The 22,792-nt window shown below is 44.1% G+C and overlaps 2 protein-coding genes across 3 annotated transcripts; one reads left to right on the top strand and one right to left on the bottom strand.

Annotated features, from left to right (window-relative positions):
* TNFRSF18 (TNF receptor superfamily member 18) lies at positions 170-20,809 on the top strand. Of its 2 annotated transcripts, none has more exons than XM_021417718.1 (7): positions 170-3,996; positions 6,192-6,374; positions 7,663-7,794; positions 8,108-8,195; positions 8,671-8,759; positions 9,675-9,815; positions 10,082-12,988. In XM_021417718.1, the coding sequence occupies exons 2-7, from the start codon at positions 6,200-6,202 to the stop codon at positions 10,231-10,233; spliced, it is 777 nt and encodes a 258-aa protein (XP_021273393.1). In that variant the 5' UTR covers positions 170-3,996; positions 6,192-6,199; the 3' UTR covers positions 10,234-12,988. The 2 variants fall into 2 exon arrangements, 1 of the variants encoding a protein (XP_021273393.1); XR_002444497.1 differs by lacking the exon at positions 170-3,996 and adding an exon at positions 20,668-20,809 and having other exon boundaries at positions 4,022-6,374; positions 10,082-10,304.
* LOC110408703 lies at positions 15,306-22,790 on the bottom strand. Its single transcript, XM_021417713.1, has 11 exons — positions 22,431-22,790; positions 21,268-21,346; positions 20,720-20,866; positions 19,752-19,838; positions 18,752-18,824; positions 18,493-18,629; positions 17,548-17,694; positions 16,912-16,998; positions 16,698-16,773; positions 15,873-15,949; positions 15,306-15,731 (listed from the first exon to the last, which is right to left on the bottom strand). The coding sequence occupies exons 1-11, from the start codon at positions 22,517-22,519 to the stop codon at positions 15,657-15,659; spliced, it is 1,074 nt and encodes a 357-aa protein (XP_021273388.1). The 5' UTR covers positions 22,520-22,790; the 3' UTR covers positions 15,306-15,656.

A 22,792-nucleotide genomic window follows, 5' to 3' on the forward strand; every position in this document is an offset into this window, starting at 1 on the left:
ATGATTAGAGAATACAAGGAAGCCAACAGTGTCATTCCAGTGTGATTGACTGAATCTGGGCTGGAGCATAAGATGTGCGTTGACTTTTCAGTAGGTTCCTCTACTTTGGGGCATCTGACTACTAAAAATGATTCCTATGGCCCAGTTGTTTTGTTAAGGTCACATGGGGACGTTTGAGACTCTGCTGTTCATTCTGACCTGGAGTGACATCTTGTGATTTTACTAGCACAATGGAAGGTGCTCTATTACTTGCTAATTAAGCTTACTTAGGCCCTATTGTTGCAGCATCATAGCCGCTGACTGCAGTGGGTACAGCCTGATCCCATGGACAGTGACCTACAGTAAACATCACTGTATTGTTTGGATCTGATCACAGCGACCTAAGCTGCAGGAATGGCTTAGAGATGTACATTGCTTTGCTTCAAGTCTAATACTCCCAAAAAACAGGATCACCAAATGGTCAAACCTGTGGCTTAGCAGACTTTAGGTTGGTGTGCTGTTTTGCCTCTGGGTGAAGCGAGCAAGCAGGTTTGCTCCGTACGTAGTGCCTGGTAGCTGTTCTGACCTGAGAGCTGCTGGGAGGTTTGAGATAAGGATCAGCCCCTTCAAAAAGGTAGAGTCCAAGTTCTTCTTGGGAAGCGTGCTGTGGTTTAGATACTGTCATCTCACTGTGAACTGGGTGGCAGAGTGCAGTGAATGAATCCAAGAGGATTCCTGGGAACACCCAACCAGTTCTCAGGAACAGGATACTGAAAAGGTTTGTAGGCTGCACTTTGGAGCCAACAGAGTTAGTACCGTGCTTTCAACGTAACTGAGCCAGGCACAAATACCTAATGAGCTCGCTGTGACTTAATGGTAAAAATGCAGCCCACAGGAACAGAGGAAGTGTTGGCGGAGGTGGTGCCATAGGACCACAGAGGCTCTGTGGTGTGGGTTTATTTGCAGCTGGTTCTGTGAATTTTACTTATTTTCTGCCCTCTGGCTGAGCTGCACAGGAACGTGCCCAGGTGCACTGGTTTTCTGTGTCCTCCTGTAACCTCTTGATCAGATATCCTGGAAACTAGGGCCTGGGTGACTCGTTCCTTCTGGAGAAGGACTTGCTGATGGCCCTGGAAGTGCACAGCCAAGCTAGGGCAGCTGAGCACAACCTGCACTTGCTCATCAGTGAGGAAAACTGGGAAAAATCCAGCATGCCGCGTGGCTGAAGGCGTGTGTGCTGATGCAGCATGAGCCCACCTGTTCTGGCTGTACTGCTGGCGGACTTTTGTATCCAACGTAATAATATTTGAAAAATACCATGTTCGGCCTTGTTGCTTTTCTGTCAAAATTCTACTCAGGTTTCTCATTCCAGAATGAAAACTGTGGAACAAGCAAGCTGTAAAACCCCCCAGTTAATAATAAGCAGAGAATCCTGAACACCTTGGTGCTGCTTTCTGCCCACATTAGTGTCGTCTTAACGTGCCAGAAGTGGAACTTTCCCTTCTCAGAGATAGGAGCCTGTGTCACAAAGCGAGTTCCTGTTTTTCAACTGTCAGAGTTCCCCTTTTTTTCAGAGATACAAGTGGAGCTGTGCTACTACTATGAGCTGATATCGATAAGGCTATACTGCTTTTTTCCCCAATATTACACAGTGTCAGTTCTTCTCTACAGACCTCTCTTGCTAATAGTAAAGGTGCCAGTTAGCTTCTTTAATTCTGCAAACCACGGTTTTAATTTGAGCTACTTGGCGGAGCAGTTGGTAAAGTTACAGGATTTATAAGGTAAATGCGTTGTAGTTGCCACAGAGCCCTGAATTGGGAAGACATTTAAGCACTTGCAAAACTTCCTGCGTGAATATTGTCACTAAAATTTGGCCTGTTGATTATCCTAAGAACTGCCTATAAAACAGACTAAAATGCCTATAATTTTGTATTTTGAAGTAAAGATAAAGCCAGTTTTTTCCGCTAATAATTCAACTGCACAATATTTAGCTGCACTAGCCATGACTTAAAGGCTGTGGGGCCAGCACGTTACTTTTTTTTGTTGTTTGAAATTCCTGCCCTGGAGAGAGAGAGGCTGGGTCATAAGACTGCTACAGAAAACAGGAAAAACAATCTTCCTCTTTTGTCTGTTTTACCTTTTCCTCCTAAAATATATGACAACTGCTCACTCGTGGCTACTGCAGATTTCTTCTATCACGCACTTTCTTGTCATTATCGCGTTACCTTTGACCTGGAAGTGTATCAAAATGACTGAAGTTTTCCATGAGAGACTTCAGAGAGATCACTTTTTCTGATAACACACAGTGCCCGGTGATGAGCTGGGGAGCAAAGGCACAGCTTGTTAACGTCAAGGAGTGAGTTTCTTGCCTGTGTCTGGTTTCATAAAGTTTCCATTTATGAAATGTCACTGTTACATTACAGCCTCTGCTCCCACTTTTTCCAGGAGTTGCTGCTTTTGGTGGCTAGGCTGTAGGCAACTCAGAGGGGTGACTCATTTCATAGGCTAAAGCAGAGCTCTGCTGTACATGTGCTGCAGGCTCCTTAGTGCTGCTCAAAGGTAGGATCCAGGGGTCTGGATAATTTTTTTCCAGGTGAGGAAAATTTGAACTTTCCTAGAAACTCACATGTGCCACCATGTGAACCGCTTGTGCTGCTACAACTGCAGCCTTATTGTCACAGGTCTGCAGGGCAGTAATGCTCCCCATGTGCCAAAAGAGGGCAGGCACTGAACAGGCACTACAAGTACCCCAGGCTCCGGGAGCTACGGGGTTGCCAGTTCCACTTAGTCCAAAGTCTTGATGCTGGGCTAAAAGTTAGTCCAGCAGAGCTGAAAGGAGCATGTGACAACTTTGTCTTCTAGTTTCCCACTGCGGTTGAGTTGTTCTGTAAGCTTTTTCTTCCCTAGCCTTTGGATGTTGTTGTATGTCATATGATATCCAGCTGATCAAGAAAGGAGTCAACAGATTTATGTCCCTGTGACACCAGGCTTACCATGCCCCATCTGCTTTTCTACATGTCCTGCAGCGCTCCAGAGCTGCTGCTGCTCTGTTCAGGCTCCCTGGTACAGCAAGTCATCTCACCACACGTGAGATAACCCTCCTGTAGCTGTCATGGGATAGCAAAGACCTCTATAATAAAGACTGGCAGATTGTTTTACAGAACTTGGCTATAACTATGTGAATCCTCTAGCTACCGATGGAGTTACCTACTGTGGGACAAAAGGAGCTTATGAGATAGAGCTAATAAGGCAACTTCTACCTTGCTCTATTATGAGTCATTCAAGAAGGTACGTAGATTTCATGTGAATAACCTTTCAATTGTAGAACTACATTGTTTGCTGCTTTGGCCAATATCAGGGAACCTGACTTATCACTGATGGCACTGAGACCAAGCAGCGTCTGTAAAGCCACTGGACTCACAAGAAATAGTTACATTTGAGAAGTGGTTATGTTGTTTTTTTTTCCCCAAACAGCCAGCAAACAGGTAGCTCCAATGACTCCAGAGAAGAAATCCATCTTCCCCAGGGTTCTTGAGGCATTGTGGCTCCACACTCAGAATCAAGGCTCATTTCTTGGAGACAGTTGTAAAAGAATGACCCCTTTGTCCAAGGCTGAAGAACTAGAGCATCAGAGACCATTCAGCTTGAACTCCAGTACAGTTCCTTGCAGAGTGTCTCTTAGAAGGGACAATGGCAGCAGCAAACTCTGAACCCTGAGGTATTTCTGAACATCTCAGCTTCGTGTCTTTGCCTGTTCTAGGTAGTGCTATGCCTTCCTACTTTGTGCAAAGGAGAAATCATGGCATGAAATACGTGCTCAGGCAACCATGGAGACCACGCTGCTTCTTATGACCTTGTAATTTTGAACACAGGTCACACGGAAACTACAGAAGCATGCAGAAACTACAGGCCTCTGGATTGGGAAACAGCATGAGGCCTGGCAGCATTGACATATGTCATATATGGGACTGAGCAAGAAAGAAGTCAGCAGATGAAATGTCACTACCTCAGAGACAGGTAAGATTAGCTTCGCGGTTTTTCTGAAGATTTTGAAGGTAGACAATTGAGTTGTTTCTGAAAGGTCGCTGCTGACTGTGGTGTTTTATTCTTGCTGTATTTGTCAGTTTTCTGACTGTAACGTTCCATTGTCTGACAATACTTGTACACAACTGTAATACTTCTTCAAGAATGAAGACATGTAAAGACCAATTCAGAGAGCCCCAACATTCCAAAAAAGTGGAGGAAAAGAAGTGATCGATTCCTACTGTGATAAAGACCAGCAGTGTTGCGGTCAGAATGCCCTGGGGTGAATCTTAATGTAGCCATGGTCAGGAATTTGAAATAAATTCTCTTTATTCTCATCCTATTTTGACCCAATCTAGGGATAATGTAAATATCCTCAGAGTTGGTCAGGGCTGGTGTGCATTTCAGAAGTGGTCATAACTGGTTAGTCTACAGAACGTATTGCAGCACGTGGTGTTTTTGCCTAATAATTTGAGTTGACTGTAAGACTGCTGAGTCTTAAGGCTCTTATGACCCTCACCTTCTTCAGAGGATGAGGCAGAGGACTGTGTGCTGCTGACTGCACCTTGTTTTCTGGCCAAGAGAAGCCCCCACTGCTACTTGTGGCTTTCTGTGTTGCCCAACACTTGTCATGCTGTTTGAGCTGGTGGCGAGAACCCTAACGCGGGTAACTGAACCCAAAAGTCATGAATTCCAGCACTTGGTGGCCAGCTGGGCAGCAGCAGGCTGAGTGTCTCTGTGTTTCTGTGTAGCGTGGGGGACACGGGCCACGGAATTGTGGGGAGCAGTGCTGTGAGGGAAGAAGAGGGGATCTCCTGTCTGGCTGGCATACAAACTAGCAGGCTTGCAGTTTCAGAAGAACAGCTGTTGGCCTTCTGAGGGTGTTTTATCGGGGAGGGGAAAAAAAGCTACCAAACCACAGGTTCTCTTGGCCTTTAGCCTGCTTGCAGCTAGATTGGATGCAAGCTTTTGACAGAAAGGTTCCACCTAGAAGGATCTATTGCATACCAAACTTACCTGACTGCTTCTACCTCATGACAGGAACACAGGTAGGTAGGTGCCTGAATAGACCAAGGACTAAGTGAAGCATGTGCTGCTTGACCTACTCTTTGAGACCTGTAGATGAATCTTCAGGAAGAAAGCATAGAACACAGCAAAGGAACAACAATAGTGTCTGTGTGGGAAACTTATTTAGGCTTCATTGGCTTGTATTAAACTAAGGAAACAGTATAGCAAGCCATATGAAGAGCAAGTCAAATGCCAAGGTATGGTATTTTCCACAGGAACTCATCTCTCAAGTCTGATTCTCCTTTGCCTTGACCTATGTGTCATCACATGCAGTGTGGAAAAGAATCCATTCAAAGCTCCTTCTGTGTCTGAATTCATCAGTTCAGTTGAGAACAGGGTTGGATTTTAAATATTATCTTTGCCATGCACGTAAGTGTAACCACAAAAAAAAGCATAAAGCAGTGATGGAAGCGTGCATATGTGTTTGCAGAAGACAAGACAGTGTGGAATTTAAATCAAGCTGCAGGTCATGACTTCATGCAGTATGTCTACACCTATGTGTAGTTTTGGTATAGTTTTGTTGAGGAGCTGTTTTCTGCTACCTGCATCACAGGAAGGTGAGGGCAGAGGAGCTGCATGCTCCTCTGCAACTATTCTCAGTTTTGGTATCAGGGCTGGTCTTGATTTCATGGTGCCTGTATGGAGTTACATCAGCTATGGAAAATAAGGGTCTGCTGAGCAAGTGTAAGGAACTTGAAAACAATGAACAGAGTCAGGAAAACATGCGTGGATGGGTGGCCTTACTGTATAATGCATATTTGATAGCTAAATTCTTGAGCGTTTCGGAATTCTCTAGGAGCTATAAGCTGAAATTAAACAGTCTGAAGTTCACACGACGCTTTAGTTTGCATTGATTATCAACTTTCAAAATCCACTGAAAATCAAATTGTGATCCTACATCATGCTCCTACCCTTATTCGAGTCACTGGTGCACGATTGCTTAGCCCTCTAAGCATCTGATGGTGCAAAGCAAAGGCTTTTCCCCGCCCCTAAAGAACCAGGAAGAGCAAGCACAGCAACTACAAAAAGCTCAGTGCCTTCCCATAGTCTTAGGTGAAAGAGAATTTTTGCAGGGGAAGTCCTGATACGAGCCCACCCTCTCTTGCTTTGGGGCTGTTTAGCTTGAGACATGACTGTACGGAGAAGAGAAGTCGGTCTCCTCAAGACTCGAGCTTGCTTGCTGCTGGCAGTGTGCCTGTGGGATTGGGCAGAGCAGACTCTGGCAACATCGTGCCCTAATGGCGAGCTGAGAGTGACTTCAAAGGGTGTGAAGAAATGCTGCCCCAAATGCACCTCCAGAACAGGTAAGAGAACGATGTGTTTGTCTTCTTTCGTGTGTGTATGTTTTGAGTAACGGTGTATGCAAAACAAAACCACGAGGATTTCCTTCCTGCCCCACTAAATTCAAAATGTGCTTTAGCTTCAGAATGGATGTGTGTTGAAGGTTTGTTCTGTGCCTGTGCTTCTTGCTCTGTGGTAGGAAAGGGATTGCAGGAGGCAGTGTGTTCATTATCTCAGGGACAAGTAGGACATGGGACCTGGTGGTGGTTATGGAGGAGATGGGGCTGAATGAGCTTTTAGAAAAACCGTTCAGTTCCTTACTGAGACCTCTTCAGGTCAGCAAAGGGTTGCAGAAAACGAGTATGTACAGTGAGGGAGAGGGTCCCTGCTGCTTTACGGATTGCCTCTGCTCAGTAGCTGGAGAATTGCTTGTTCCATGCAGTCTGAAAGGCTGCTCCCTCCCACGTAGCACTTGCCAGAGGTACTATCAAGACCCCAGAGTATTCCCTCTCCCACTGAGATCAAGTTATATAGTGTGAAGTAGGAGACTCGTTGCTTGGTGGGATCTGCTCCAGAATCCTCCACTAGCAATATACAGAGAGAAAGAAGCATCCTAAAGCTGTTTCTTTTTTTTTTTTTTTTTTTTGCTACCTTCATTACGTTATCAAGACCAATAAGAGGAGGCTAGAGGTGAGCGGAGGAAACTGTGGGCAGTTCCTGGTAGACCTGTACATTCCATCACCAATCTCCGGAAATAATCTTTGCAACTTGCTGTGGTTTTTTAAACATTTCCCTCACTTTCTTTTTCTTTAGGGTCACAAAACTTTAGAGTTGAATAGTATTTTCCTTTAACTGGTCTCCAACTGTTGGAAGAACTGCTTGATAGAACTGTTTGCTGATGGGATCAGTAGGTGCAGTCACTCCTTTGCTTTCATGAACCCAGGAGCCTCAGAATTAGAGATGACATTTGTGGAGCACAGGCAAAGTTCACAGTAGAATTCCTCTGGAGACAGAATAGGAAGCATGTTGGTTTTATGGCTTAGATTTAGACTCCCTTCTTCCAGCAGAGTGTAGAAGGTCACAGCTGCTGCTAAGAAGGGCACGGAAAAGAAACTTGAGCTTCACTGGCCAAGGGTCTTTTGAGCATCTCTGCTCTAATGATGTTGAGCTTGGCTGAGAGGAGCTCTGGCAGCATTCTGAGAACTGACTGGATGGGTTCTTAATGTGTTTCAGGTGCGTCGGCCGGTAAGAGTAATGGTGAAATGCATTTCAGTTACAAAGGCAACTCTAAATTCTTTTTCTTCTTTACAGGAGGCAACAGCCCATGTGAAGAAACTCAGGATGCAGACTGCAAGTGTCCTCAGGGATTCAGTTGTGCTGATAGGTCCTGTTCCTCCTGCAAAAAAACTGAATGTCCAGAGGGCCAGGAGCTGGTTAGGCTAGGTAACTAAAGAAACACAGATGTGTCTAAAAGGCAAAGCTTAGTATAAGTAGCTTGCTGAGCTACAGTTTCATTCACTTACTTTAATCCACTTTTGGGAAGGCTTGTGGTACAAAGGAGAGAAATGGTATTGATATCATGGCCTCAGTGACTAACACCCATACATGTCCAAAAATGCAAAACTGGCAAGAGATGCTTGTGCGTTTCTCAAGGGGTGTGATTTGTAAAGCAGAAAGAGTCCTCTAAACTGCTGTACCTCAGGGTCTTTTGGTAAAGGCACTGACCACAAATAGTTCATGTTCCCTTTCCTTATAGGCATTGTTGACTACACATACTCATGTAAACCATGTGAGAAAGGAACGTATTCTAATGGTAAGAACAGCTGGTGCCAAGGCTGGACTGAGTAAGTATTGATATTTTTATTCCATGGTAACGACAAATTCGTCAAATATTAATATTTAGACTGGTAAATTGAATCAAAGATGAGATCACCAGTGAGATTAAATGATAGGCTTTTTAAATTCAGCAGTACACATTTATCTTCTGGCTTTTTAGCCAATCTCAAAGCGAACCTTAAAGTAAGCTGCTATGTACTAAGCCTGCTTTTAAGTCTAGCACAAACTGATGCAAAATTATGACAAATATGGACGTCACTTGTACCAAAAACTAAAAAAAAAAGTATGCATATAAACAGTTTTGATCTAGTGTTATCTTCTTAGGGGGCAGCCGTAATTTTACCTGCAATGCCATGAAAAAGAAACAAAGGAAACAAGCTGTGGAAAGAGCTGTGGGAAGCAAGACAGGAAGCCAAGGAAAAAGGCTATGAAGGAATGAAAGAAAGGGCAGCAGCATTCTAATATGACTCTTTCTTCTTTTAGTTGTGAAAGATCTGGACTTCTAACAATCAAGAAAGGCAACAGCACACACAATGCTTTATGTGGCTACCTGGTTAAATATTTGGACCAAGGTATCTGCTCACAATGCTTTGTTTCTTTGAGCCTCCCCTTTCTCTCTGCGTGTCTTCATTTGTTGACTTCTTGCATAGTTACCATCCAGAGCTCGCTATCATGCAAGTTTGCTTTGAAAATGACTGTTACGTCTCTTGCAGCATTAATACAAGCTAGAACTGCTGACCCAGGCAAAGATTATGCCACAAAAACACTGTCAGCAATAAAGAGACAGAGAAGACCAGCAACTGCCCTTGAATAGAGAGCACAGCTAGGAAACTTCAGTTTTCCACTGAACCTCTACTGCTGCTTTGCTAGATTTTTCTCAGAAAGACAGTAGTTTAGTGGATCATTCAGTTCCTTTACAGGTATTTGTTCAGTCCACAACACTCAGTACTGAAACTGCGTGTCTCTTCGTGAATCAAACTGCACAGGAATGACTGATTGCGAGCTTTGGAGGTACTAAATATCAAAGAAAGCTGCTGACTCTACCTTTCCCTTACCCCTAGAGGTACCTTTGAGATCCACGCCCTTCATTCAGAGAAATTGTTGGATCTACTGAGAGAAGCTCCTGAAAGGTGCTACTTTTAATTTCTGTGAGGCTGACAGAAGTGTGAAAATTAGGTTTGTACTGCTTTTCAAGAAAACATTGAAGGCAAATCCCCCTAAAGAGCAAAAATCAAAACAGAGTAGATAGAGCAAGTGATAGTGCTGTTTTTTGCATGAATGCTGCTTACCACGGGTAGCGACCCATTGCACCTTTGCCTGGGAGCACCTCAGTTTTATTGCTAACAACGGCGCTGCTTGTATCCCAGGCTAATAAATTTCCACAGAAAGAGGAATTTAACCTTGAAATTTCCTTGTTAGCACTGCCTTTCCTTGCCCAGTTGTCTGGGCACGCATTTTCTTATTCTGTATTACATGTTTAATTGCAGATAATATTACACGTGATTCTCTGTACACCACTGTCCTGGCCGTCATTACTGCAGCGGGTTTGTTTGTTCTCATCTTGCTGACCTTCTTCTTGCATCTCTGCATATGGTCTCTGAAGAAAGAAAAACACCACGCAGTTGACAGTAAGTGTGCTTTGTGGGCCTCTCTGTGGTTTTTCATTGCAGAACAATGTGTCCGTTGCTCCTGATTCGGAAAGGAGTAAGTTGAATAAATAACTGATTTGCTGTATGATTTCTGGGCTAGTTACTTAGTTAAACCAAGATGCAGTGCCTCACCTGTATCTTTGCCCCCCTCTTCAGGGTGGGTCTGTGCTGAAAGATGGAATGGGGCAACTGAGCTGTATGAAGACCTCTTGCATGTGCAGTGCTTTTGCTTATTCTCACTGCAGATGTGGAACATAACTTCTCCAGGCTGCCGCTGGCTCCCCAACCATCCCACCACAGGGAAGAGACTTACAGCTGCCAGTTTCCAGAAGAAGAACATGGAGACAAAATACTGGAAGAGAAACCTTACTATTTCCAGCCTCCGAGTCTACACTGAGAACAGATAAACTGCAGCGTGCTGTGAGAATGAGGAGCTGAGCTGCAAAATGAACAGAAGGGAGGGTCTGGGTGCGTAGGAATCATTATGTACATAGAAATAAGGAATGGATTTGGGGGAAGTTTTCATAGAATCCTGGAATGGCTTGGGTTGGAAGAGACCTGAGAGATCATCTAGTACAGCTCCCCTACAGTGGGAAGGGTTGCCAACGGCTAAATCAGGCACTAGATCTTGGTGCCCAGGGCCCTATCCAGCCTGGCCTGGAACATCTCTAGGAATGAGACCTTCCAGGCTGCAAGCACACACTGCTGACTCATGTCCAGCTTTTCATCTGCTAGAACCTCAAGTCCTTCTCCAGAGAGGGCTGTTCTCCTTGAGTTCTTCTCAGTATGTACACGTAGCTGGGATTGCCCTGACCCAAGTGCAGCACTTTGTGCTTGGCCTTGTTGAACCTCATTAAGTTCTCATGGGCTCACTTTTCAAACCTGTCCAGGTCCCTCTGGAGGGCATTACTTCCTTCTGCTGTATCAGCAGCACCACTCGGCTTGGCACTCACTGCATCACTCAACTTGCTGAGAATCATAGAATCATAGAATTAACTAGGTTGGAAAAGACCTACAAGATCACCTAGTCCAACCATCCACCTACCATCAATAACCCCTGTCTCTAACCACCAATAAACCATGTCTCTCAATGCTATATCTAAACATGTCTTGAACCTCCAGGGACGGTGACTCCACCACCTCCCTGGGCAGCTCGTTCCAGCGCAAGAGAGTGAGCTCAATCCCGCTGTCTGTGTCACTGATGAAGATGCTGAAGAGCACTGGTCCCAGGATAGGCCCCTGGGGGATACCACTCATTGTCAGCCTCCACCTGGACATAGAGCCACTGACCACAACCCTCGGGCTGTGACCATCCAACCAATTCCTTATCCATTGTATAGTCCACCCTTCAGATCTCTCTCTCTCTCCAATTTGTAGATGAGGATGTGGTGTGGGACCATGTCTTGCTTTGATTCTTCTTAACAAACCTAGCATTTAGAAACAACCTGCTAGGTCAGGCTGACGTTCTGTTCAGCTGCATTGCTTTGTACAGTTTGAGTTATGGGTTTTTTTGGTTTTTGTTTTAATCTTTTGTTGATGCTCTTTTTAATGCAGTTTAGAACTAGGGACCCTTTCTGTCATTATTATTCCACTTTGCATCTTCTGCACACTCTTGTGTGATGCTCCCCCAAACTGATAGGTACATAAAAGACCGATGTTCCACCATCAGTCGCTACAGGAAACATGATATTACCTGTAGGGTCCTCCTTGTTAGGCAGCAGAGGGCCATTAATTTTAATCCATGGACCACTCTCCAGTTGCAACAGAAGTAATTTTTATCCCTGTTCTCTTCTATAGCTCAGCAACCTTTGGTACCTGCAATCCTGAATTAAATAAAAGAGGCTTCTAGTGAGAATCATGCTGTCTAGAGAAAGACAAGACTTAATATACTCTGGAGAAGGCTGCTTGGAGCAGGCTCATGACTAAACCAGTTCTGGACAAAAAGGAGTTTGAGTCAGCCTTTGCATAAAAGTTTATGAATATCTCACATTGCACCCCTTACATCTGTTTCCTCACCAGTTCTTTCAGGTGACATAAGCGAGAAAGGGCTTGTAAGTTAACTCCCAACAGAATATTGAAATTTCTATTGATCAATGAAATGAAATGCTCAAAGGGGTTTATTCCAAGTCTGAATGCCATGCTGTTATAAGCAGGCCTTGTATTTCACAGCTACTGTAACTTAAAGGTATTGTCTCCACAGATGTGGGTTACAAGATCTCTTGAAAAGCAGATCCTGAAAAGTGGAGTGTTTCATTTCTAACCTAGTCATGTAGCTCTGTGCGCCAAGGCTGTTTATTTCCAGCTGGTGTTTCTTGAAGCCTTTTTTTGAAGGAGGACCTTCTTGGCAAGCTTGAATAGACCTGAAGCATGAATTTCATGATTTTTGGGCATTCTTTTGTTGCTGAACATTTCTTCAGTGATTATATGAAGAGGAGTTACCTTGTTGCTGTTGTTTTTGTTGTTGTTATGCACTGGGAGATCATACAACTGGGTGAAATAGTTGTAGGGAGAAATGAAGTACAAAGGGTTATCCGTATCCACTATAATGCATTCCTTCATAGCTCTAGTTTTAATCTTATAACTTCCCTGTCATTGCATGTAGGATTGCTGACGTCCTTATACCTTAGCTTTCCCATCATATAAAATGGAAAAAGTGATAGTTCTCAACCACAAAAGCGTACTGTGGAGTTTAATGGTACTTTCAATGTATTTTTGCCTTCTTTGATCCTGCTGTTTATTTTGCTCATTGCTGATAATTTTCCCCATAGATATCACTATGTAAAATTCATTTCAAAAGTACTTTCTTCCATTGCATTGAGAAATATGCAGATTTTTAACTGAGGTGAACTGGAGATTCATCCAAGGGAAGGTGCCAAGCATTGGAATGGATGAAATAGGACTTAGTTTGATGTGTGAGTTTTACGCTTAGTTTGAAGTGTAGGGCTGGCTCTGCCTTGTAAGCAGGTGTACTATGGGATCTAATGTACTCAGAAGTCTGAACTCCTGCTGGACAAGGCTCTTCTTATTTCTCCTGTGCTGGCCACGTTTGGTCTCTGCTCTGTATGGACCCTTCATTTTTTAATACAGTGTGTTTTTCAACTAGATGTTGAGTTGTGACCTGCTGTAAAGGTAAAATAAACTTGACAATTGAATGAAGTGTCTATTTGATATAATTAAGCCAACTGGAAAGAAAGGATTTCAATCTTTAGGTCATTTCAAAGTTCCTGAGAGTAATTCAGTTTTACTTTCCCAGTTCACTTCTGTCTTGCAGAACTTTGGCTGTTTTAATAACGTACCCCCGGACTCTTCTGTCATATTTCTGATTGGTGTAATTGGTTTTTTTCTCTTTTTTTGAGTAAATGGCTTAACATTTCCTGACTGGTGGCTAAGCCGGAATTTCAGCAACCAGCAACCAAAGTAACAGGAAACTCTGGCTGACCACTTTTTCTGTTGCTCACAGTGGCAGAGAAACAACATCATCTTGAGCAAAACTAATAAGCAACAGAACATGCTATTTGGAGGAAGAAAGCTTCAAGTATCAAGATGAAGTCCCTGCCTATGGCAACGTTTTGGGCAAATTTTGGTGAGGTGTGGAAGACTTTCTGGGCTGTGGGTGTTGAACAGCCAACAGTAATTGCCAGTTAATATTGAAACATGATGAACAGAGCCAGAAGAATCACGGAAAATTTGCACAGTGGCCTCTCAGATTTCTATATGCCTACCTTGAAGAGCAGTTCTTCATACTTACCTAACCACCTGCCTTTATGGCTGGTAATTGATGGAAAAAGCAACCGGTTTCCTGGCTTCTTAGAGCTCAAATTAAAAGGGAAAAACCCAAAGTGTGAATCATTTAAGCCTTGGAGCATTCCAGTAAAGGAGCTGTACTTTGCATCAAAGAAAAAGAAAGCTATCAGCTCAGAAGAGTGAGCTTGTGAGAAATCCCTTTCAGTTTCCATTCAGAAAGGGCCATAGCTTTATATTATCAGTGCTCTGTTACAGCATTTCTACAACATTTGAGTTGAACCATGGCCTAACTTTCACCTCAAATCCCAGAGCTCATGGCTTCTCGAGTTCTCAGTTGAGCTTCAGCTTGATCACTTGGTGTGGGCTTTAATTAAGAGAGGCTTTTCCCTCAAATCATTAACATCCACGAGATGTCTACAGCTAAATTTTTGCTTGAATCTACAGTTCTTCAGGACTCCTCTGTGTAAATGTGTAACAAGATTCACCCTGCTAAAACAAAAAGCTCTTAAACTTGGTTTGCAACGAAGTTTGATACTTAGAAGTGGCTTGCTGCTCCTAATCACAAGAAGACCTTCCCACGCAGTTTTAGGAAATGCAGGGTAGCGGTTAGGAGAGTAAGGTAATACCCCTTAATGTAGTCATTTGCTTAATCTCCAACTGCTGTGTGTATTACACATACAGGCTCAAAAAGATTAGATAAGTGATGATCAGCAGTGTTTGGGGCTGCACCGAGCTCTGGGGATTTCTAAATATTTTAGCTGCAAAAAGAAAAACAACAAAAAAAAAAGAGCGAAAGAGTTAAAGGATAAGAGAACCGCCTGAAATACAGAAACGTGTTCTCATAGTAGAGGTTTTGCTCAAACAGAAAGTCACTAAGGATTTGTGCAGGCAGCGTTTTGTTATGCTGAATTTGTCTGCTCGTGTTCTCAGCAAATTATTAGGATTTTGAAACCGGAGAAGGTAAAAGAAAGTGTTTTCACAGGGCTTCCTTCTTTTTTTTCTTAAAGAAAGGGAAATTGCACTTATTTTCCTGAATAACTTTCGATTTATTTTTTTTTCCCCAGGTTCAGCCCAACCTGGTGGAGGTTGGGAAAGCTTATGAGGAAAAGTTATAATTTATTTTGCTTGTGGACGTACTTTTCTTTGATTTTTTCCAGAGCTGTTCAAGTGTCTTGTTTTACAGTATGCCCAGCTTTCCATTTCCTTGATTTACAGGTGGCCAGTGTAGGCTGCATAGATGGAAAGATGAGATAAAATAGGGAGCATGGGACCACGCAAAGCTTATTCAGGTGACTTTGCAGACATCCCCTGGATGCAGCCTGGATGGTTAGCCTGCAGGTAACTGAGAGCACGTGTATGAAACGAAATGCTTAATTATTCTGGTTCGCAGCAACACTTCACTTTCATTGCCACGTTTACGTAGAGTGTAAAGATGATTCTGAAGGTGTTCAAAATTGAAATGAAATATTTTGAAAGCGTCAAAAGGAACAGATTTAATTTGACCTGGCGATGTTTGGGTTGTTTGTCTTGGAGGGTAGAAGGCAGTAAGGAGACTATGGGGACACATTCTTGGTTTAGGCAAGGAAGGAAAGCAATTGGAAAGGGATTATTCACCACGCAGTATTGCTCTGTGCTGTCATTCAAAGAAAAGTGATGATTTTTCAAAGCAAATGGCTACCTGAATGAGGCTGGAAAGTTGTTAAGTGTGAACGCTGCTTTGCTACATGGTTTAAGCACAGGTTAATGGGTTTATTTGTATTATTTACAGAGTATTTTACAATGTTTCTTTTTTTTCTGAAAAGGATCAGGCAATAAATATAGCAAGCAAATTGAGGAAGATTTCTCATTGAGGCATATGTACAGCTGAGGTCAGAATCACATAGTCGTACATCAATTGCAATGGCTCATTCAAAACAGCAGCCAGTGCAGGTAATTCATGTGCAGGTCCTTATTCACCTCTCAGTCTGAAAGAAGCTTGGTTTCCAATTTCTAATCCATTCTTTTTCATTTTTGCAGCCTCTTCACTTTCTGTTGGGCTCATATTCACGTACCCTCTTGTCAGTGCATGCTGACGTCCTAATGATATTGCCAGGATTTCTTAGGGATGATCGGTGGTGGCTGGAGTGTCACAGTATCAAGGTTTTTCTCTGGCTGGAACAGATAGCCAGAACATAATTTTATCATGTGAATATACTGTTTTAACGTGAACGTTCTTATACTGTTTTAACGTGAACGTTCTCTGTCAAATACTCATACGCTAGAGAGTCACAAATGTGTCTGAAAAAAAAATACCTTCTGTAGGTGGAAGAGTAATTTTTCGTAATCTTCTGCTGTGGAACAATTGATAAGGATTGGTTCTGTCAGGCTTCCTGCAAGACATTAGCAGGGAACAGGTGCTGGATGCAAATGGCTATAGCAAGGGAAATCACAAGGGCTGTTCCCACACAAGGTTAGATCCTCTCCCTAGAGCCAGCATCTGACCGTCAAGTTGATTTTGCTTTTAACCACAAGAAGGCTGAGAATTCCCCATGATAGAAAAGATGAAGGTTTGGGGTCTGGGCTGGCTGCTGGACCAAGGAAGGAAGCACAGAGAGCTATTACAGTTTAGCAACCAGAAACACAAGGAGCCCCTGAAGAGCATCTGTCTGGTTACAGCTAGGAATGGAATCTGATTTTAACTAGGTACTGTCCCCTGTGGTAGATCCAAATGTCACGGCTGTGAGATGCATTCTGTGCTGAATCTGCTGGGCATTGGAAGGCTCTTTGTTTCTTATAAAAGCAGTCTTTCCTGCCAGAAACTGCTACTGGAATGGGTTTCTGCAAACCTGAGCTGCTCTGTGCAGCTGCAAGAAGAAAAATGCCCAAATAAGCCATCCTCAGAGCAAACTTGAGCACCAGTGGTGTTTGTTTCTTATCAGAACCCCAACGTGGTGGGGCTGGAGGCACCTCTGGGTCAGCAGGGGCACCCAGGACCACATCCTGGCAGATTCTGAGAACCTCCAAGGTTGAGGACAGCCTTTCCGAGCAGCCTGTGCTGGGTCACCCTCCAGGTAAAGACATGTCTCCTGATGTTTGGAGTGAACCTCTGTTTGCTGCTCTCATCTTTCTTGGACTTACCTGTAATTTCAAGCTGTAACCTTCCCAGCACAGTGGATTTCTCCTTTGCCTGGATTCCATTCAAGGGGAGTTTTCCCTTCAAAAAAAGAAAAGGAAAACATTGCTTTTCTGTGCGCTCTTTCTTTTTCTCCTTGCTATTTATTTTCATCACCCAGAGCTGTTCACCTGATCTTAGTTCTGTACTTACTTGACCATTTCTACTGTTTCCCTTTACCTCATATGTGATTGTAGTTTTCGTTTCATCCACAGAGAGGAAAAGCAGGTCTTCTGGGAACAGGACCAACAGCCTTTCCTTAGAGTCCTGTGGAAAAGGGGTGTTTAGAGACTGGCAACACCTTAGGTAGTGTGCTAGCCATAGACACTGTTCTTTGTATTTCTTACTCAGCTTAGCTCATCTTGTGGTATCTTATCTGTGTTGTTCATCTGTATATTTTTTAGAATACGTCAGCTATGTTCCCATAAGAGAGTGTTTAGAAAATGCTGTCCTTTCTGTGTAGTGGGAAGGGAGCGGACTCCCCCTCCCAGATTCTTTGGAAGTTGACTGCAACTGACCAGATGGAGTTCTCAGAAGTGGCTCTCAGAAAAGCAACCTTTTGCATTTCCTTTTGTTTGTTTAATGCTGTGGGACTTTGAACAAAATTGGCCTCATGCTACCTTTTCTGTAGCCTGCCAAAGGCATAATACCACCCAGGAACAACAGTCATAAAGCTGCAAAACATTTTCTGGGGGGAACTACACTTTACAGCCTTCTTATTTACTTATTTTTTTAACAACAGTCCCACGTGATGCCAAAGATTCACTGCTTTGAACCTGTTCAAAGCCATCCAAATATCAGAGTGGAATACATTACCCCCATGCAGCCAGTAGCCACTTGCACCGTGGTCAGATACTGAATCCTTCCCATATGCTGAATTGGTTTTCCTTCCCATTTCAGAATGGTGTTACACAAGAGATGTCTCATCAGCTCCCTTTTCTTCCACTTCATGTCACACGGCACCTTCATGAATTATTATTTTTTTTAAGATGAAGCAAAGAGCGATAAAAGACAAAGTATGATGTTTTTTCAGGATTACAGCGTGGTAAAAGTATTTAGGTTATCCAAAACAGAAGATAGTTAGGTATGGCTAAAGTACAGTGCTACCCTGGAGACTAGGCCATGCTAGACATCAAGGGCAGCTGAGTGGATGTTTAAAGACAAGGAGGGAAACCTCAATTACACTGTTAATAAATAGCACTAGGGAAGGAGAAAAGGCAAGTTGGCTCTCCAGTTGATTAGTACACTTTAGGAACCTGAGCTTACAACAATGTGAGTGAAAGCTTTGGGAGGACATTGTCTGAATGCCCTAAGCCAGGTCCATGCGGTGCTAGCAGTGTAATCCTGCCATCTTGTGACTCTTGTGGATGTTGCAGTATGTTTTGTAAGCATGTATTTACAAGTTTTGTGTGACAGCATGTATTGAAGAGCAAGTCTTGTTTTTTTGGCTGTAACTAAGAGGAAATTTAAATTTTTTAGCAGTGTAGCAGCTACATCTCGTGAAGAAAAACAATCGGTAGCGTGTCAAAAACCTCTCATGAACAGAGAGCAGCATTTGCAAGCGTTCAGTGATAAAACGTGTTGGGTAGCAAGATTATTTTAGCCTAGACAGAATCTACAGCACCCTGGAATACAATTACTGTTCAGTTCCAGCCTGTATTCTAGAGATCCCTGAAAATCCTTTCCATTTCCAAAGCTGCCACTGTTTGCTGTTTTCAGCCCCTTCTCTATACATCTATTCTCCACCACCGACTTACTTACCAGGAAAGAGATATTACTGGCGGGACTGGCCGAGTAGTTAGCATTTGCCATCTTGATTTGGTTCTGGAGGTGCTGAATCCATTTCTCAAAGTCAGCCGAATTCTGGCAGCAAATGAGCCGGGACTCTATCATGGCCCCTGTGCAAAAACACAAGACGCCCTGGCTCTGAGGAAAAGCGGGGACTGTGGTCTACGTTTGAACCCAGCGGGTGGATTCTGTGACTGTCGCAGCCCCTCCAGGAGCTGTCCAGCAGGCTTACCAGAAATTTCAAAGGTGTAGCTGATGGCAGTCACAACTTCCCTCAGGCGCATCCCAGCAAGAGGAAGGAGACCCTGGTGTGGTGGGGAATGGTGTTAAAGGTCAATTGGTAGGAATAACCAAGTACCTTGTGTGAACTAGATGCAGTTTTATCTGCCTTGCAGCTTCCCCCTCTTTAATTCCTCCCCCATGCTCCCCAGCTGTGCCAGCAAAGGAGACATTCACATTAAAGACAAAGTGGCTTCGTCCTCATTTGGGATCCTTTATTTCATAAAATGATGACCACTTTTCTGTGTCATCCTCTTTCTCCATTCGGCTAGTGGAGGGACTTGGAATTTTATCATCTCCAATGTTATACAGCTCAAGAACCTCCATCCTGTAGCTAGGAAGTCTCTTAATTTGGCTTCTTTTCTCACATCTAGGATCCTCGGACGTGTACCAAAGCCACCAGAAGGCATTGCAGTGCTGAGGGCAGCTCTCCTGGACGCATCTCTTTGGCACCCTGTGCCTGCCCCCTCCTATACCTTTCCGAGCTCTCCTTCTCCTGTCACCTCCTGTTCTTATCACCTTCTTTTGATGTCTTCTGGTTGATGCTTAGCTCGCTGGTAGGGAGCTGCGCTCCCTCTCCTTGGGAAAGCAAGGCGGCTGTGATAAGAGGCCAGCTAAAATTATAGAATATCATATAAATAGAAACTGGCACTTCCTCTTCAATCTCTGGAGCAGACGCTCTTCCCTATTCAAAATAAGCTGAAAAAAATAGAGAATTTTGAGCTACTGTCCTAGAAAATATGCCAAAGCTCCCATGAAATCAGTGAAGTGTCTGCCTTGGCTCGTGGGGCCGGAACATGTGTGCTCCATCCTGAGCCTTGCTCTTGGCACAGCACCGAGGAGTAAGCTCTCCTTTTGCCATGCATATGCTAGAGCTGCGAGCATAAAGAGATATTTGGGAAACCTTGAAAATGAGCATGAATGCAGGACACAGAAGGATTCCTGTGCTTTACCTCATAAACAAACGCCTTATTTGTGTGATCCACAGAAAGAATCAGCAAGTGGAAGGAGGTCAGCACAAGGTAGCATTCAGACATCTCCTGTTGAAATAAGAACAGTTACATTTTTCCTCCACAACGTTTCAGTTTTTTTTAAAGTAAAAGGAAATCACATTTCTTCAAAGCTCTCCACTTTGCCTTCCTCTCTCCTCCTGCAGTATTGGTGCATAGCCAGATGCAGTGCTGATTGACAGCTGTCTGCAGGATGACGGGGAGCTCTGCAGTGTGTAACTGCTGGGCTGGCTTGCACTGCTACATCACGCTTTGGCTGAAGGCATTCAAGATTGGGCTGGACTGGGCTCTGGGTGTCCCTGTTTATTGCAAGGGAGTGGGGCTAGATGACCTTCAAAGGTCCCTTCCAACTCAAATGATTTAATGGTTCTACTTCGTAATTTTATGTTGTCTTCTCAGATAAATGAGCGTGTGCTTAAAGAGGCGTGAATCCATGGCAAAGTTAGAGCAGGTCTCAGTTCCTTCTTCTGATTTCATCAACACCCCTGTAAGGACTGTCACACCTCAGTGGTTTCACTGCTCAGCCCCAGTTCCTCTGGAGAGGGCTTGAGCGTCACACGTACAAATTTGCAACCATTACAATGTTATCTCTTAGGGGAAAAGAATAAAAAAAGCCTCTGACAGAAAGGATATTTTTATCAGAAGGAATGTAAAAAAAGTCATGCTGCTCAAGCAAGTTGCTATGAAATCCTTTCAGCTCTTGCTGGCGTTGGGGAAATAAAAATTGAACATATTGGCATTAACTCTTGGGAGGGGAAAAAAAAAGGGCAAACTGTGGCTTCGGTCAAGCACTGTGGTTGGACAGTAGTTTGGGCTGGACACTTGAAATTCAAATTTAGCTCATCTTTTGTCTCCCAAGGGAAAAATGCCCTGCATAGTACCGTGGTGGTACGATGTGTGACGATGATTACCTCCATGTGATAACTTCTCAGAGAAACCCAGGAGGACCAAACGATCTCCCCAGGAGAATGAATGTTCTTCCCTTCCCAGCCAGCGATGGGCTGAGTGATCAACAAGTTCAGCAGTTCCTCCTGTGTTCTTCCCGACAGTGTTTCTGCCTGGAAAAAAGACAAAATAGTGAGTATTTCTTTCTGAAATGACACCAGGAATATCCTGTAGAGGCAATTAGAAGAGAAAAAAAATAGAAACTAGAGTCAAACAATGGTGATGTATAAATAAGCTAAAAGAGAGAGTGGGTAATTTTTGCAATCCAGACCATGGGAGATTTGGATGCTGACGTCAATACGTGACTTGGCATAGATCACTTCCCCTCTCTCAGTGCATGTTCTCAGCTGTGGTGATAAAACACGGTCCCGGGAAAAGTTCCCTGCACTGATTGTGGTGATGGACTTTCTTGCATGTGAATTTGTAGAGCAGAAACTGTGATGAATAGGCTCGTGATTTCTTCCTTGGTGTGCTACATATGAATCTTTGCCTGTGTAACCCTGCTCATACTCACCCCTTCTGTCTTTGTGGGAGCTGTAGGGTCCTTAGGATGCAGGGATCCCTCACTCTGGCCATCTGAAATGGACCATTTTCTGAAATGGAAGAGAACGTGGAAAGGCATAGAAAAACATTTACATGCTTAAAAGAGAGAATAATTCATGCTCAGTCAGCAGACACACTTATGGATTTCTGGCATAAGTTTTTTGTATTTTAGAGTATTCTATTTTAAACTGGAATACCGCTGGTTACAGCTCAGTGAACTCTAGGGGAAAAAAAATGCAGCAGATGCAGAATCAGAAAACAGGCATGCCAAGGAATAGCAAAGCTGAAGCTGAGGTGAAGATGTCGCCAAAGAACCCCTTACTTCAAGCAGATACCATAGCCTAAAATTCATCAGAGCATTTAGGCTCCCGGTTTTCTCCTGGCATTGCGTGGGAAGGATGCGTAGGGATGATGAGGGCACTCTGTGTGCCTGCCTAAATAGACAGGGAAAGAATAACTGCAGTTCCTGGTGAAATTATGGAAGGAAACGTAGCTCAGCCCAGATACAAAAGACCACAAGAAAGAGGAGGGGAAATTTATTTTCTTTCTTTGTGGTAGGTAAGGAGGTAGAGACAATGGCCTTATCTGCACTGGATGTTAGCTAACGGGGAGAAACCACAGCTTATCTGGGACGCTGCTGAATCTTCATGGCTGGAGGTTCAAGGCATCTGCCAAGCAAGATGTGGGAAGGGCTGAGGCTGCGGATGGATCTGATGGATCCTGCCAGGCCTGCAGGCTGACCCTGCCGTGTGACAGGGACCAAAACAGTCTGCTACTGACAGAGCACGAGCCGAGCGGGTGGTGGCGATTGCCCCCAGCAGAAGGGTTACCTCCATGGCAGGAGGAGATGTTTCCACCTATAGTTTCTCAAATGCTGGCCCTTTACCCTAAAAGGCTGTGACACCTAAGAGGGCCTGTTAAGGAGAAGCAAGCAAGCTCTGGTTAGAAGAAGTATCCGACATTTAGCGTTACTGTAAATTCTGGCTAGAAAAGGGGAAGAAGAGAAAGCTCTCAAGGGAGTCATTTTTTGGCGAGCAAAAACAGCCACCGGGTTTCAGTTGCCAGCACTGAATGTCTTGCTGTTTGAGCAAAGACAGCTGGTGTTTCTCACCCCCTCAAAGAACTGCTCCCTACCTGGTCCTGCCTGTCTTCAACAGCTCCACCTCATCCTGGCTTTCTCCTGCAGAACCAGCGTGCCTGGCGCTCAGGCTGCAGCATCCCATGCTGGCTCAGCGCCCGCCTCGTCCTCCGGCGCTAGCTTCAAAGCGCTGCTGCGCTCCGGGGATCGCATGAATGGCAGTCGCTCAGGGTGAGCATGGGACGGGAAGGAAGCACGCATGCACCCTGCACTTGCTGTTCATTTAAATACTTCTTGGCTTAGAAGTGGCAGCACCCGAGACGTGAAAGCGTTTCCTGTGGGTTTTAAACCTCTCTCCCCCCGCTTCTTGTCTCCTAGGTCCCCCAGGCGTCATTGCTTCCTTCAGAGCTGATGGCCC

The sequence above is a fragment of the Numida meleagris genome, chromosome 20 (assembly GCF_002078875.1).
Source record: "Numida meleagris isolate 19003 breed g44 Domestic line chromosome 20, NumMel1.0, whole genome shotgun sequence".
In the NCBI taxonomy this organism is placed as follows: Eukaryota; Metazoa; Chordata; class Aves; order Galliformes; family Numididae; genus Numida; species Numida meleagris.

Excerpts from the sequence above, each read along its gene's own strand:
- TNFRSF18 (XM_021417718.1), top strand. The coding sequence starts at position 6,200 with ATGACTGTACGGAGAAGAGAAGTCGGTCTCCTCAAGACTCGAGCTTGC. Across the intron at positions 8,196-8,670 it reads TGGTGCCAAGGCTGGACTGA|TTGTGAAAGATCTGGACTTC; the intron begins GTAAGTATTGAT and ends TTCTTCTTTTAG. Across the intron at positions 8,760-9,674 it reads GGTTAAATATTTGGACCAAG|ATAATATTACACGTGATTCT; the intron begins GTATCTGCTCAC and ends GTTTAATTGCAG.
- LOC110408703 (XM_021417713.1), bottom strand. The coding sequence starts at position 22,519 with ATGGGATGCTGCAGCCTGAGCGCCAGGCACGCTGGTTCTGCAGGAGAA. Across the intron at positions 18,825-19,751 it reads ATAAGGCGTTTGTTTATGAG|GGTCTCCTTCCTCTTGCTGG; the intron begins GTAAAGCACAGG and ends CCACCACACCAG. Across the intron at positions 15,732-15,872 it reads TACTCTTCCACCTACAGAAG|CCAGAGAAAAACCTTGATAC; the intron begins GTATTTTTTTTT and ends TATCTGTTCCAG.